Source organism: Taudactylus pleione, unplaced genomic scaffold, assembly GCF_031769625.1.
Source record: "Taudactylus pleione unplaced genomic scaffold, aTauple2 ptg001842l, whole genome shotgun sequence".
Classification (NCBI taxonomy): Eukaryota; Metazoa; Chordata; class Amphibia; order Anura; family Myobatrachidae; genus Taudactylus; species Taudactylus pleione.
This window is the reverse complement of record NW_028286239.1, coordinates 116088-132951: the sequence shown is the minus strand read 5'-3', so window position 1 is coordinate 132951 and position 16864 is coordinate 116088. Positions and strand designations below refer to the sequence as shown.

Below are 16864 nucleotides of genomic sequence, written 5' to 3'. Positions count from 1 at the left end.
CGACGGTTTGCCCGTCGCTATCTGGGTCTCGCGCATGTGCACTGGGCCACCATCGACCCGCTTGCGAGCGCGTAGCGCCCGCGAGCGGGTCTGAATCAGGCCCATACTTTGCACTGTGGGTTTTAGGCACACATCCACTAGACGAGAGGCAAAAGACAGCACCATGACCACATTGTAATGGTGCAGTGGTTTGTCAGTCTGTGAGGAGCCTGCACTGAGCGAGCAGTCAATCAGTGCAGGCTCATCCATCATCTGCAAACATGCTCAGCCTGACGTTATCATCAGATTGCACAACATATTTGTACGATGATCGATGAATAAACGACCAACAATTTTCAAACGATTATAGAACGATAACGATATCGTTACTCCATCGGACTCCCGGACAGGAGAGGAGACATGTACTAAGCGCAGGTCACAGGAATGAGTAATAATAATAATATTACATGTAACCTTCATTATTTTTTTTAGTATTATTCTTTATTTACATAAAAAAAATTTAATTCTTCCCATCAGTCCCTAAGAAGCAGAAAAAGAGGGACTGTCAGGTGACCAGGAAAGCAGGGACATGTCCGGGACCAGAGACACTGACTGACTCTGAGGTGAGAGCTCCCTCCTATATAGCCATAACCACGCCCAGACCTCTGATTTGCATACCTGCTTTTCTCCCGCCCTCCCGTCCCTGATTTGCATACCTGCGGGATTGCCCGACCGACTTTTCCCGGAATCCCCACCCACTTACACGCCCTCTTACCTGGACTGAGCGGTGAGCTGATTGGTCAGACAGGCGTGTATGATTTGCATGTCTCCACCCCCTGGGTGAGAAGGAGGAAGCGGAGCAGACGGGGAAAGTTGTCGGCGCTGCCCGGGAGCTGATGATGGGTCCCCGCAGCCCGAGCACCGCGTCCCCCCGCCGGGCCCTGCACCTGGTCCTGCACCTCTCACTGCTGCTGGCTGCAGCCAGGGGGCTCCGGGTCATCACAGAGCCGCACTTCAACTGCTCCCAGCCTGTGAGTACCCGCTCCGGGGCCAGCAGCCGTCTTTGGAGTGACAGCCTCCCCTCAGTGGCCATCGTGTGAGTGACAGCCTCCCTGAGTGGCCATCGTGTGAGTGACAGCCTCCCCTCAGTGGCCATCGTGTGAGTGACAGCCTCCCCTCAGTGGCCATCGTGTGAGTGACAGCCTCCCCTGAGTGGCCATCGTGTGAGTGACAGCCTCCCTGAGTGGCCATCGTGTGAGTGACAGCCTCCCTGAGTGGCCATCGTGTGAGTGACAGCCTCCCCTCAGTGGCCATCGTGTGAGTGACAGCCTCCCCTGAGTGGCCATCGTGTGAGTGACAGCCTCCCTGAGTGGCCATCGTGTGAGTGACAGCCTCCCTGAGTGGCCATCGTGTGAGTGACAGCCTCCCCTGAGTGGCCATCGTGTGAGTGACAGCCCCCCCTTAGTGTCCGACGTGCGAATGACCGCTACCCATGAGTGTCCGATGTACATGTGACCACCGCCCCAGTGTACGACGTGTGACAGCCGCCCGAGTGTCCAACGTGTGAGTGACAGCCGCCCCTGAGTGTCCAACGTGTGAGTGACAGCCGCCCCTGAGTGTCCAACTTGTGAGTGACAGCTGACCCCTGAGAGTCCCACATGAGTGGCAGCCGCCCATGTCTCTATGTCTCTGACATGTGGGTGACAGCCGCCCTTGTTTGTCCGACGTGACAGCCACCTGATTGTCTGACCTGTGAGAGACACTTGCGTCTGAGTGCCTGACGCGTCCCCTCTGTGCGTCCGTCAGGCCAGTGACGCGTCCCCTCTGTGCGTCCGTCAGGCCAGTGACGCGTCCCCTCTGTGCGTCCGTCAGGCCAGTGACGCGTCCCCTCTGTGCGTCCGTCAGGCCAGTGACGCGTCCCCTCTGTGCGTCCGTCAGGCCAGTGACGCGTCCCCTCTGTGCGTCGGTCAGGCCAGTGACGCGTCCACTCTGTGCGTCGGTCAGGCCAGTGACGCGTCCCCTCTGTGCGTCGGTCAGGCCAGTGACGCGTCCCCTCTGTGCGTCGGTCAGGCCAGTGGCGCGTCCCCTCTGTGCGTCGGTCAGGCCAGTGGCGCGTCCCCTCTGTGCGCCCGTCAGGCCAGTGGCGCGTCCCCTCTGTGCGCCCGTCAGGCCAGTGGCGCGTCCCCTCTGTGCGCCCGTCAGGCCAGTGGCGCGTCCCCTCTGTGCGCCCGTCAGGCCAGTGGCGCGTCCCCTCTGTGCGCCCGTCAGGCCAGTGGCGCGTCCCCTCTGTGCGCCCGTCAGGCCAGTGACGCGTCCCCTCTGTGCGCCCGTCAGGCCAGTGACGCGTCCCCTCTGTGCGCCCGTCAGGCCAGTGACGCGTCCCCTCTGTGCGCCCGTCAGGCCAGTGACGCGTCCCCTCTGTGTGTCCGTCAGGCCAGTGACGCGTCCCCTCTGTGTGTCTCACTTTTCTCAGGACCCCACATGACATGTTTCTGAATTTGGGGCCTGAAAATGTGACTGTGATATATTGCTCAAGAGCTAACAGTCTACTAACGTTGCCCCTTTTCTCTTGCAGGGTATTCAGTGCAGAGTCCTGGACAGTAAGTGATGATGAACGATTGTTACCGGGTGATTCGCAGCCGCACGCGATACACATGTTGGCAAAGTTGAGCGAGTTTTTTTTTTGCTACTGCCCGTGCGCGACTAACCCCCAAGACTCCTAGGGCGCATGCGTCACACATAGAGTGCACACAGAGGCGCTGATACCATTGGGACGCGCGGTATGAACGACGGCTTGGACTGTTGGAGAAGCGCCGGGCGGTGACTGAGAGCTGGCTAAACAGACGGAGGCACGCTACGTGCGTGTCGCTGCAGTGTCACCGAAGTGTTTGTGTACGCTGACGCTGCGTCGTTCCCTCTGGAGGCCTCAGATGGGAAGCGGTATTACGGCGCGGACTTTGGAAGTGGGCGTCTCAGTCCCTGCACATTTATACACACAGATATACACCAGGGCTCCGTAGCGACCTCAGCATAAAGTCGCAGGCGGGCGCTCGCCAACAGAAGCAGCCGCTTCTGCGTACACCTGAGAATGAGGCCCAGTATGATTATACAGTATGTCCCAGAGGACCAGGACGGGTGGGGTGCGGAGGAGGTTTTGTTGTCAGATTCCTTCTTGTTCCTCCCCTCAGGTAACTGCTTTGACCTAAGCTGGCTTCATCCATACAACTGGACGCCGACCCGCCCGTATAGCATGGCGGTCACACCTAGGATTGGACGGGACGAGGAGGGGCAAAAGGTGCCAGTTCTAGACATTAACTGGACCGTGGACATAGACTGTGAGTCGGATAATATCCTACATGAGCAGATCCCTCCACGCTGGCCACATCCACATAAGGTCTTACTGCCGCTCTCTGTCTCCCGCAGCCGGCATACGCACGTTACAAGGGGCGGAGATCTCCGTCCTGGAGCTGGGCACCAGCACCACCCGGTGTGTTCAGTTCCAGTTTGGCAACGAGTTCCCGGCACAGCATAATGGAAACGGAGATCCGGTAAGGAAACCGTAACGTATGGACACTGAACAGCGCTGCGGTGTACACAGGGCGCGGTGTGGGGGATGCTGGGACCAGTGGTGGAAGTGAGCGGCTGTTCTCGGTAGCTGGACTCTATGTAAATCTGAACTTAAATATTATTGGGCGACTTCCCGTCAATTAAAGTTCATTGAAAGATGTAGTGAAATTAGATGTCAATCAAATGACTGAATCCAGGATGGTACATACGTCATTGTAATTATATTGGGCACCTACATTTCTCTGTAATCCTTCAAACGTGCTCTCACCCAGGGTTGCTGGGAGCTGCTTCCGCCACGCCGTTATCACGGATGTCGCAGCGGCCGGAATGCGGGCTGCAAGTCTTACACCCGGGGTAGATAAGCCTAGAGGGAGGGGGATAAGCAGAAATAAAGATCCGTAATTGTAAATTCTACTCATTGGGCCTGGGTGCGCACCACAATACGGCGTGTCTTCTGCGTACATCACGCTGCGCGCCTGTTCTCCGCTCACATCCAACCATTTTCATTAAGTGACGCTAGTCGGTTTTTTTTGTTGTTCTAAAATCCTCCTGGCTTCAGTCTCCTCCCAGGCTCAGAGGAATAATAACAGAGGGGGGGACGGGACGGGGGGACGGCACAGTACGTGTGGCACTTCTGTGCGTTTGAAGTTTTTATTATATATGCAGCAAAGTGCGTATAGAAGTCCCTTCCTCTGCCAATTGGCAAGTAGAAGGCGCCACATACGTGTGGTAGAGAATCCTTTCCGCATGACATTGGCTCCTGTTCTCTCCTTGTCCTAGTGGCGGTTCTCCTACAGTAGGTTCCAGGTGGACCCTGGCATCCAGTACCTGGTGACTGTCCAGCACCTGCCCAAGCAGGTAGCCCCCAAGTGGCAGGCGATCACTGTGACGAACAGCAAGGAACAGACGATCACTGTGCCAAGTAATCCCTCTTCTGGCCACTTGTCCCTGTGTTTGTTGTGTGATTGTGTCCTAGGCCAGAGCAGGAGTTATGTCCTTTATACTTTGTGTATATTATGCAGACGTCTAGCGCTGTGACTAGATATTTCATAGGTTGGGGGGGTGGGGGGTGTGTGTGTAACATCTGGGCCCACATCTACCAAAGAAACCCTGAGAACGGCCCTTAAAAGTCTTAAATGTGCCCCATCTGTAACCTATTGGCTATTCCCGGGCATTGCCCTGTGCCCCTCCGTTCACTAATGTGCTTCCCAGGTCTCTGTACCCCCTTCCTCTGCCCCCCAGGTCCGCTGGCCCCTTGTGACCCCAATGTCCTCTCTCCGCAGGTTGCAGCGACGATTTATTGATGCAGACGGACACTTGCTGCCACCTAGGTAACGCTTTTCAGTCCCTTATTTCTTGAAGGAAAACTGCTCCCAGTATCTTTTATGAATACTTTATCTCATGCTTGTGTGTGTGTGTGTGTGTGTGTGTACACGTGCATGCGTGTATGTATTTGTGCGGTTGGTCACTACATACAGAGTAACAGCAAAGCACTGAGAATTCTGTCCTGCCGTCATCCCAAAAGAATCCAGCATCCGGTACCTCAGCCGGCGCGGCACAGTCACCGATTACATTTGTCGGGGAGGTTGGGGGGTCTCAGTGCTGAGAAACTGAAATAAATTTTTAAGGTGAATATATATTTTGTGTTTCCAATAAAAGTGTTTTCTTATTTTAGGCTATTGCTGGAATCCTAATATCAGCCTGGAGGTTGGCACGGACGAATTAATAGTGGCTTTTACCCCTCTGTATGATACCTGGGATTATGGGGTGCAAGTCACCTTCCCGGAAGGCAGGACGGCGTACGAGGTCATCCGGCTCCAGCAGGTAACTTCCGCTCAGTTGTCACCTGGAATCTCCGCTATGGAATGTGAGCTCTGCACAATGATCAGAAATATAATTATTCTTAACATTTGCTGTCAGTGACCATGTGTAATGACCTGCTAGTGTTACACAGGTTAGAAAAGTACCTAATGCAATTCATGTTTTTTTTTTTTTTTACTTCTTCCGGCCTACAGGGGGCGCCCTCCGAACGCGTGCAGGTTCCCTTCTCCAGCCCCGTGCCGCATAAACCATGCCGGTATAACATTTCGGTAATGTATCTGACCGTGAACTGACGTGACCTAAGAATGTAATGTGTAGACAGGTTAAGCGTTTACTCATATTTACTAACGGATGTCCGGGTACTTGGGATTGTTGTCGCCAGGCAGCAAGTTGCGTTGCTCGGCCTGGGGCATTGTCACATGTCTATATTTCATCCCCCTAAACACTGGTAACCTGTATAGGTGGCACTGCTTAATATTCCTGGCAGTAAGCGCCCCCGCACATCACCTAAGTGCTTCTAGGCAAACCTTTCCCGGTAGAGCTCGCTTTGCGCACGGGGGCGTTGTCATGCTGACAGGAAAGGGCATTCCCCAAACTGTTACCCCACAAAGCTGGAAGCACACACTTCTCTAGGGTATTGCTGTGTGCTGGAGCCGTAAGATTTCCCCTCACTGGCGCTAAGCGGGGCACACTAGTTATAGGGGTGCATACATATGTAGTGCAGCACCACAGATAGGCCAGGATCCTTGGTACATTATTTTGGAGTCTCACAAGCTGGTGCCAGTGCATCGCTATCGCCACCTACTGGTTACTCGTCGCACTGCAAGCAACTTAAGCCGTGTACAACACTGTACAATTATCGAGCCGGCCGGCTGATAATTGTACGATCGGCTCGGTAATTGCATAGTGTGTATGTAGGAGCGTTAGCCGATAAACGGCTCCAACCGCTTCTGCTACGGTCAGATTGGGAGGTCAGGATCTGGTGTGCGGCCCACGCTGTCTCGTTCCCGACTTCCTGACCCCATTGAAGGAATCTGAATCTAGCAAATGGAGCTAGAAATTGCTCAGTGTGTACAGGTGCGATTCTGTAAGCGCTCTGTCATGTCACAGCGTTTATCCGATCGGCAGACTTTATCTTATAGTGCAGTGTTGGCTAACCTTGATACTACAGCTGCTATGGAACTGCATAACCCAGCTTGCACTGCTACAGTTTTGCTATTAGGGCATGCTAAAACTGTGGCAGGGCATGCTGGGATATATAGTTCCACAACAGCTGGAGTGTCAAGGTTAGCCAACACTGTTATAGTGTGTCCCCAGCATTATTCTTCCTGCATCGGCTCCTGTGTCGATGTTTCTGGCACCGCAGTAGCCGTTGGAAGAGCTGTGAAGCAAAGCGATTGCTCTTTATGTATCAGAATCGACCTTTTGTCTTGCTCAGGATGCAGAATTCTCGCCATTATTTGCTGACTGACTGTCTTACTGATTCTAGGTCTGGCATTTGGCGTTGCCCTGCAATAACGATTGTGTGCGAAAGACATACACCCCCCCCTGTGCGCCAGACATTACGACAATCCCACCCCGTGAGTATGAATCGGTTTGTTGCAGAGCACATCTTGTCATGTCATCCCAAGTCTGTCATTGTACAGCGGCACGGTATGTGTTGGTGTCAATTAACTTGATAAAGTGAATCCACATGTAATAGAAGGTAAAGGGTAAAACACCATTTAAATACATAATTTTAACCTAATTAAAATCACTTTGCTGATCACTACAACCCAAAGGAATAACTCCTAATACCTGATAGGGGCTTCCGCCCGATACTGCCTGTTCTACACCAAGAAATGCGTTGTGGCTCATAATGGAAAGTTCTCGGGGCAATACAACCCCGTACCACCCCTCTCACCCTGTAACGCCCGTCTCACCCTGTACCGCCCGTCTCACCGTGACTACTCACAAATATCACTAATGAAGGTCAGCTAGTCACAAACTAGCTCAAATGACAGCAAAACGTGTGTTTCTCATTCTTTAACAGGGGATTGTAGGCAGAAGTCCTATTTCAAGTATCGAGGGTTATTACAGTAAATTGTATCACTCTGCTTCGTGGTTTTGAGGGTTTGTTATGACTTGATGACATGGTCATTTGATCGACAATCAATACGTAGATATGGTTAAAATGTTGACACATTTGTCGGCACCAAAATGTTGACGTTTTTTTTTTTTTGTTGTTGTTTTATCCTAAACCTAACCCTAAAAATATATTTTTTTCAAAAGTTGACATTTTGGTGTCGAACTTAAATAGCGACTTTCTGAACGTGTCAACATTTTAACCATGTTGACCTAACTGCATGGCTACATATTGGTTGTCAGAATAATGACCATGACAATATTCAGAAGACTGGGTCGACATTCTGAAAGGTAATCTCCTGAATGTCGCCAAAAGTCGACCGGATACCGATTTTCATCACGTAAAATTGTTTATAAGTGGATTTGGAATGAAGGAGATAAAACGTTTGCCATATTTCCTTTTAAACGGGCACCAAGTTGTTGTGGTTTTTTTTTTTGTACCCATGTCTGCCATGATCTATACATGACATATACACTCAGGCCCTGATTCAGAGCCGGACGCTCTGACAGAGCGCTCGCTCTGAATCAGGGCCGGTCTTCTGTTTTTTTTTAGAACGGCCTCCTGGCCCTTCGCATAGCTGTGGGTGACCACCAACAGCTATAGCGAGCCGCCAGGATGATGGTCGCGATGGTCAAGACCATCGCGACCATCGGGCTTGCGACGAGACCCTTGTGGTAGGGTCTCGTGGCCGCAAGCCCCAGAAAGATTTCGGCTCTAACAGAGCCGGAATCTCTCCCACTGACATCACTCGTGATGTCAGTGGGGCCACCCCCCAAACGACAGGCGTTCTCATGGGAACGCCTCCGTTTGGGCAGCCACTCCCCTGGCCCGCCCACCAAAGAGGGCAAGCTGTCACTCAACATCGACAGCTCGCCCCCTTTGTTTGCGAGACCCGGAGCGACGGAGTGCCCGTCGCTATCCGGGTCTCGCGCATGCGCGCGACGGAGCCGGCTCCGTCGTGCGCATGCGCACTGGCCCAACATCGGCCCGAATCAGGCGCTCAGACCCATAATTGTCAGCTCTGTGGGAGCACACTGGTTATGAAAATACACGCTAGATGGATTTTCACCTTTTACATGACTTTAGCCTGTTGGATTGTACATGACCTCCGGCAGCTTTTACTAAAGACTTTGGGCCTGATTCAGACCCACTCGCAAGCGGCTGTCCGCTCGCAAGTGGGTCGATGGTGTGCACTGCGCATGCGCACGACGGCGGGAGCTCCGTAGTGCGCATGCGCCAGACGCGACGAGCGAAGAACTTTCCTTCGCTCGTTGTGTCTGATCAAAGGGGGCGTGCTGTCGATGTTGATTGACAGCACGCCCCCTTTGGTGGGCGTGCCGGGGGCGTGCCTCCCAGACGGGGGCGTTCCCAAGGGAACGCCTACCGTCAGAGGCTGGCCTACTGACATCCACTGTCAGTGGGAGTGATTTTGGCTCTGATAGAGCCAAAATCACTCCGGGCCTTGCGGTTGAGAAACTCAACCGCAGGCTTCTGCTCACACTGGCGATGGTGAAGACCATCGCGGCCATCAACCTGCACGCTCGTATAGGCTGTGGGTGGTGACCCACAGCTATACGAGCGTCCAGGAGGACGCTCCATAATTATGGAGGACGGCCCTCATTCAGAGCGTGCGCTCTGCTCAGAGCGTCCGGGTCTGAATGAGGGCCTTTGCTGCTACTATCGGGCAGATTTGTTTTTTTTCTGTCACTCATGGAATACAAAGCTCTGGCAGAGCTGAGCTGTGTCGTATCAAAGGGCTGCAGATAAAAATAAAACCTATCTGGTTGGTATATAAAAGGCTGGTACCCAAAGGAGGAAGCCAGAAAGATAGAAGTGTATTAGTCACAGCTGCAGGAGGGTAGAACAATAAACTAAACTTGTATGAAGATGAACTGAGCCAGAAAATGAGTGTGAGCGAAAACCACGGCCTGAGCTGGCCCGTGCGCGGTTCTGTTAGGTGCTGCGTCTGAGCAATGTTAATGTAATGGCGTATTACCTGTGTGTTCTTCGCACAGGCGCACGTCTGCGTTAATCATGGGTAACTATGTATTATGTGTTACAGCTCCCGAGCCCCCAGGGAGATATTACCTGTGGACAATTGCTGCCTCCGTCACATTGATTGTCTTCACCGTTACCGTTATCATGTTATATTGTGTTCATGGTAAGGACAGAGCTTTACGTGTCTGTACGTCCCTCTCTGGGGTGTTACTGTAAGATATAGGGGCTGATATAATGAGCAGGGCTAAGGAGAGCTTTCGTATAGAGAAGCGTAATCTGCCAATCAGCAATCCAGAAATAAGCCACGCCCATTCATGGGAACAGACTTGTGGGTATTCTTTACCACGGGGCACAGGCCAGCGCTGACATAGATTCCAACCTCCGGACTCTGTCAACCTTATTGGGGCTCATCAGTTCAGGATACGGCTTCCGTCTCAGCACGGGGAGGCTTTATAGAGATATCCCCTGAATGACATCGGGATACGAGCGAAACAGACTGGATGTAGGTCGGGATCCCGGCGTGTGGGATGCCGACGGTCTGATTACTGGCGCCGAAATCCCGAAAAGGTAAGTATTGGGGTGTTAGGGGGAGTGTTAGGGTTAGGCACTAGGGGGAGGGCTAGGCACTAGGGGGAGGGCTAGGGTTAGGCACCGGGGAGGGTTAGGGTGCGGAGAGGGGGAGGTTCGGTTTAGGCACCGGGGAGGGAGTGTTAGGTTTAAGGTGTGGGGAGGGGGAGGTTAGGGTTAGGCACTAAGGGGGAGGGTTAGAATTAGGGTTAGGCACTAGGTGGAGGGAGTGTTAGGATTAGGGTGCCGGGAGGGGGAGGTTAGGGTTAGGCACTAGGGGGGAGGGTTAGGTTTAGGGTGCGGGGAGGGGGAGGTTAGGGTTAGGCATTAGGGGGTAGGGTTAGGGTGCGGGGATGGGGAGGTTAGGGTTAGGCACTAAGGGGGGAGGCTAGGTTTAGGCACAGGGGAGGGTTAGGGTAGGGGGTTAGGAAAACACTTACCTGTGTTTCCTATGGGTGTCGTTAATCTGACCAGCGGCATCTTGACAGCCGGGATTTCATACCCAACCCAAACAGACACGCGTGTCTTTGGCGTGACGTCCTCACTGTAACTGATAAGGATGTAACAAGTCATCTCAGATTTGCGGGAAGATGTGCGTCAGGGACGCAGGAAATACGCTGTTATACAGGTCCTCATATACAACCCAGGTGCTGTGATCATTTCCGTATGTGCGTTACTGCTGATTGTCGCCTGTCCGTTATTACTGACCGCATCACTGCCCTGATTATCGCAATATAATACACAGGTGATGATAAAACAGGTTATTTCTGTATCATTGGCAAGTTCTGCTGTCAGCAATATAGTGTTCATTGGGAAAGCTGGTACAGTATAAGGAATAACGCAGCCCCCCCCCCCCCCCCTTTCCCCTGCAGAGTATTACAGGTCGTACAGTAGGATAATGGATCTCTCCCATCACTAACAGTTGGATATTAGGAGCCCTCGCTGCAAGATTCAGCCGCGCTGTATGTTCTTGTGAAGACGCTGTAGGCGGAGTGTGACTCACAGATCCATCTCCTTGTACTGAGTGCAGCGCTGTAGGCGGAGTGTGACTCACAGATCCATCTCCTTGTACTGAGTGCAGCGCTGTAGGCGGAGTGTGACTCACAGATCCATCTCCTTGTACTGAGTGCAGCGCTGTAGGCGGAGTGTGACTCACAGATCCATCTCCTTGTACTGAGTGCAGCGCTGTAGGCGGAGTGCGACTCACAGATCCATCTCCTTGTACTGAGTGCAGCGCTGTAGGCGGAGTGCGACTCACAGATCCATCTCCTTGTACTGAGTGCAGCGCTGTAGGCGGAGTGTGACTCACAGATCCATCTCCTTGTACTAAGTGCAGCGCTGTAGGCGGAGTGTGACTCACAGATCCATCTCCTTGTACTGAGTGCAGCAGGGTAGGCGGAGTGCGACTCACAGATCCATCTCCTTGTACTGAGTGCAGCAGGGTAGGCGGAGTGCGACTCACAGATCCATCTCCTTGTACTGAGTGCAGCGCTGTAGGCGGAGTGTGACTCACAGATCCATCTCCTTGCGCTGAGTGCAGCAGGGTAGGCGGAGTGTGACTCACAGATCCATCTCCTTGTACTGAGTGCAGCAGGGTAGGCGGAGTGTGACTCACAGATCCATCTCCTTGTACTGAGTGCAGCGCTGTAGGCGGAGTGCGACTCACAGATCATCTCCTTGTACTGAGTGCAGCGCTGTAGGCGGAGTGCGGCTCACAGATCCATCTCCTTGTACTGAGTGCAGCGGGGTAGGCGGAGTGCGACTCACAGATCCATCTCCTTGTACTGAGTGCAGCGCTGTAGGCGGAGTGTGACTCACAGATCCATCTCCTTGTACTGAGTGCAGCGGGGTAGGCGGAGTGCGACTCCCAACGCCGTGCGCCCATCCTGAGTGCAGCGCTGTAGGCGGAGAGTGACTCAGAATAGCGAGATACAGGCAGGATTGTCATAAGAACATTGTGATTTGTCTTTTCTGACCTTTTGTTTGTATTTTTCTCTCCATTACAGAATGCATCGGCCATCAGGCAGGTAAGTGAATGCAGTACCAGCAGGTGTAATAGGGTATGTACTAAGTCACTGACAGTTATAGTGCAGGTATAAAGCCATGTGATAGAACCATATAATCGTAGGACGTCATTTTTAGGTCACCCCTCAGTTATCACCAGATAGAGGGCCTCATATTTGTACTACATTACGGAGTGGACTGTCGCACAGTGACGTCAGACAGGATACCGACAGCTGCCGGTCTGTATAGGTATCCTAACCCTCCCCCTCCGGTGCCTAAACCTAACTCCCCAGCACCCTAAAACTAACCCCCCCCCCCCCCCCTTAAGTGCTTAACCCTAACCCTGCCCCTAGTACCTAACCCTCCCCCTAAGCCCAGTATTTACCGTCGGGAGGCCGGCGCTGAAATTCTGACAGGTGTTGGGATTCCGGCTCCGGCATTGGAAGCATCGGCATCATGACTGTGTCTGGATTTTGACTGGATCCCCATCAGACATTCCTTGCCACTAGAATCTATTGTATAGATAGAGGATTACCACCATAGAATCTAGGTGAGGTCCTGTAAAAGAGTATTTCTAAGCAGTCACCTCAAACGTGTTTTTGACCATTGATGATTAGGCCGTATTATATCTATTAGTCGCTTCCATCGGAAATACGTTTTTTTTTTTTATTATTTTTTTTCTACCCAATTAAATTTTTTTAAAGGTGTTTTTTTTTCCCCTTTTTTTTCAAGACTTCCAGACACTTTAACCTTTAAAGTGATTTAATGGTTTTTATTTATCATCACGTAAACTGCGCTGGCGTTCCCGTTGCCTATCATGGGTCTGTAGCGTCTAGGTAAATTACCTTCCCAGTAATTGTCTCCTGCCTGTGTCATTTTCCCTCTTCGACAGCGGCTAACGCTAACTTTTCACTCTGTCCAGGTTCAAAACCGGAAAACCCACCACCACCTATCCCCGAAACGGCCAGACGGAAGGTGTGGCTGGTGTACTCTGCCGATCACAAGCTCTACGTTGACGTGGTTATAAAGTTGGCAGACTTCCTGCGCGTGGCATGGGGCCTGGACGTAATACTGGACCGACTTCACGTTCAAGAAATCGGTGTAACCGGTGCCATGGCCTGGCTGAGCCGTCAGAAGGATGAGATGGAGAAGGAAGACGGCACGATTCTCATTCTTTGTTCTCGGGGGGCCCAGGAAAAATGGAAGGCGATGCAGAATCGCCAGGAGCCCAGGGTGACGTTGAGAGAGGACAAAAGACACCAGTTCGGGGACCTTTTCACCCCTACGCTAACTCTCATCCTCCCCGATTTCCAGAAGGCACGGCCCTACGATCGCTACGTGGTTGCATATTTTGGCAAACTCTTTGATCTTGCACAGGTGCTCTCACCCTTGGAAATGTGCCCAAAGGTTGCCCTGACTGAACACCTTCAACTGCTGTTCTTCCGCATACAAAGACAAGAGAGTCGTCAGCCCAACATGGAATTTACCGTCGTACAGGAAGATAACCCGAACTACCAGCATTTAGTGAAAGCAATTGAGAAGAGCCGGAACTGGCAGGAGGAACACTTGGACTGGTTTGAGAGAGAGTGTTCCCCAGAACATGATGCGGAATCTATAAGCACAGAAGAAGGAGAAGAAGAAGAGGTTGACCATAATATCACACGTAAAGTCACGCCTCTTGTTCGTTGTCCCGAGACTTCAGTCTCTATGGTAAACCCATTGATTAAAATGCCAGATCCAGTCATGGTAACCGACCCAACAATTGTGTTTGGACCTCCAGCCGCCCATGTGGAGCCTCTACTGAATGAAACCAATTCCACTGTGTCCTTTTTACAGCCTTTACTCCAAGCAGAAGAGTCAACAGAAGCTTTTATTGTTGAGCCACTCGTGGTAGGCGAAGATGCGTCTCTCCCAGAACTCAACAGACCTTTACTAGACAAAGACATCTCCATCCAGTCTGGCCATGATTTCCAGTCTATGGATTCTGTGAGTGAAGCACAGAAGCGTTTCTTCTACCAGAGCTTCCTCCAGAGTCCGTGTGCGACACCTAACATGGACCTCATTGTAGATCACCCCGGTGACAGTTATGAACCACCACATTGGAGTTACCAAGAGGGCGATCATGGGACACCCAACATGGACCTCATCGTTGCTCAGCCCGGTAACCATTATGAACCACAACAGCTAATTTACCAAGAGGGCTATCGCCTGACACCCAACATGGACCTCATCGTTGCTCAGCCCGGTAAACATTATGAACCACCACATCGGTGTTACCAAGAGTGCAATCGCGTGACACCCAACATGGACCTCATCGTAGCTCAGCCCGGTAACCGTTATGAACCACCACATCAGAGTTACCAAGAGGGCGATCGCATGACACCCAACATGGACCTCATCGTTGCTCAGCCCGGTAACCGTTATGAACCACCACATCGGAGTTACCAAGAGGGCGATCGCGTGACACCCAACATGGACCTCATTGTTGCTCAGCCTGGTTACAGTTATGAGCTGCCACCCCAGCTGTGTTACCAGGAGGGCCAGTGCGTTGCCCCCAACGTATACTTGGTCAAACCTCAGCCAGATAAACTGCCCCAGCAGTCAGACCAGGGGTATAATTCCTGGAACCCAAATGATCGGGACTTACAGGCAATAAAGGAGGAATCGCTGAAGTTGTTACTACAGAATGGGGGCTTGTTCGACTTCCAGTAAGTCTATGGGGGCCTTTTATAAACCTAATGGGAAAAGGACCTCCGTACCAACTGAATGGTAGAAAATATCAGCCATCGGTGAGGAAAATATTATTTTGTATATAGCAAAGGCAGTGCTGCTCCTCACAGAAGAGTAAATGCAGGGGTTTTTTTTAATTTCAAAAAGGGAAATAAAAATAACTCCTATGGGTGGGATGGGGTCTTTTAACCCATTCAAACCTCTGAGGGCCGGATGCCGGAACGTCTCCACCACAGAAGTGGTTCTTTAAAATATCTTGTCCCGCTAAACGGTGTCTAGGTATCTTCCCTTGGCGAGACCCCCTACACCTCTAAGCTTCACACAGGCGCTAAATATTTCTCCCCCCCCCCGTAATAGGCGCCATTTGGGCACAATAACGCACGTGCAGGGCTGCCATTATAAATATCGGTCCCAGGTACAAAGATTGGGCATGACCGTAATGTGTGTGTGTGTGTGCTGCATTGCTTAAAGAGGAGCAGACCCTGATACATTGTACCCCTCCCCCCACATGTAAATGACTCTTATGTATATAAGTATGTTTCTATGTGAATTTATATACTGTTTGTACTTCTATGTCTTGTCCATTGTCCTTGTACGGAGATGAGGAACCCTTGTAAATGATGATAATATAGGTGGAGTTCCCTTTAAGGCAGTGGTTCCCAAACTCTGTCCAGGGCCTAAGGATATCCATGCTTAAGCACAGGTGATTAGTACCTCAGACAGTTTGATTATACCATCTGTGCACAAGCATAGACATCCTTCAAACCTGCACTTAGGGTTCCTTGAGGTCTTCTGCTTTAAGGTAATTTGCGCTGTAAATACCAAATCCCACAGCGCCCTCTATGGCTATGAAAAGGTATTACGTCCATGTTAAAATAATTGCAGACTAAGGGGCTGATTCACTACAGATCATTACTACCATCGCAGCTACGATTACGCAGGCAAACCCGCTGCGGAGATATTCTAATGAATGCTATCACAATGCCGTTCGCACAGCCAGCATAGAGACGCCCACTAGCGCTATCTCACACCCGTAATAACTTGCAGTCCTGCGTATACATCGAGTAACATCGGCTCCTCACGCACAATTACAGCAGGTCAGACCTTACACTGAAATTGCTAACCTCGTCGCACGCAGTGAGCATACAAGCTGTGTATATGCCGTCGCAGTGGCTAATTTATGCAAGCCCATGCAACGGCGTTCAAACGGACAGGCACGTCTGCGTTTCTGCGACCACTCCCCCCGTCACCACGCCCACAGCCTGTCACTCACTCTGCGATGGATCTGCGTGTATGATTGCACGGCGGAGCTGATCTACGCGCGCTGTTACAGATGCGAGCCGTAATGAATCCGGTGCCTACCCCATCCCCAAATAAATCTGAATAAACATTCCCTTGTTGAAAAGTGATTAACAGAATCTAGTTATTAATATTTTCTCTTTGATCACTGCAGAACTGCCCCCTGTACAGGGGATTTATCTCCTATTTTTAGTATTTTATTTTCATTGTCTATTTTGTATCAATGCCCAGTGAAACGCATGGACGCCATACACTCTGCGTGTTTCCGTTATTTACCATCACTGGGAGCTGGCAGGTCACAAGCTTGGCGTCACCCAGCACGCAGACATAGTAATTATTGTCTCAGGGATAGGGATCGGTGTAATCTCCTTCTTACATGTAATAATGTGTGATTTATATAATAAATGCAACAGACAATTGTGCGGGCAAACTGAATCCTATAGGGAAGTAGTGGGAGAGTATAATGGTCCTTTAATGGTATACTACTGTACTATGTGACATTATATTATATCCGGGATGTATGACCAGATCTCGCTTCCTATGGTAAATGTGCGCAGTGACCAGTCTACATGTAGGGCTAGATTTACTAAACTGCGGTTTTTAATGGGTTTTATTTTTAAAGAGAAAAATTGGCGCTTTAAATCCTTTGAAAATAGCTGCGTACACACACACACAACGCTTTAGTAAGGGAAAAATGAATGAAAATCGTTTAATAAAATCGTTCATTTACTTCATGTACTGAACGATTTTTTTTTGAACTACAAATGATTTTTG

The 16864-nt window shown here is 51.2% G+C and overlaps 1 protein-coding gene across 1 annotated transcript; it reads left to right on the top strand.

Moving 5' to 3' along the window:
- The first annotated feature begins 829 nt into the window (after positions 1–829).
- On the top strand, positions 830–15362 carry IL17RA (interleukin 17 receptor A). Its single transcript, XM_088465075.1, has 12 exons — positions 830–1010; positions 2555–2579; positions 3168–3314; positions 3403–3527; positions 4327–4468; positions 4830–4877; positions 5222–5370; positions 5562–5636; positions 6857–6947; positions 9555–9653; positions 12064–12084; positions 12984–15362. The coding sequence occupies exons 1-12, from the start codon at positions 876–878 to the stop codon at positions 14771–14773; spliced, it is 2847 nt and encodes a 948-aa protein (XP_088321201.1). The 5' UTR covers positions 830–875; the 3' UTR covers positions 14774–15362.
- The last annotated feature ends 1502 nt before the right edge of the window (positions 15363–16864 follow it).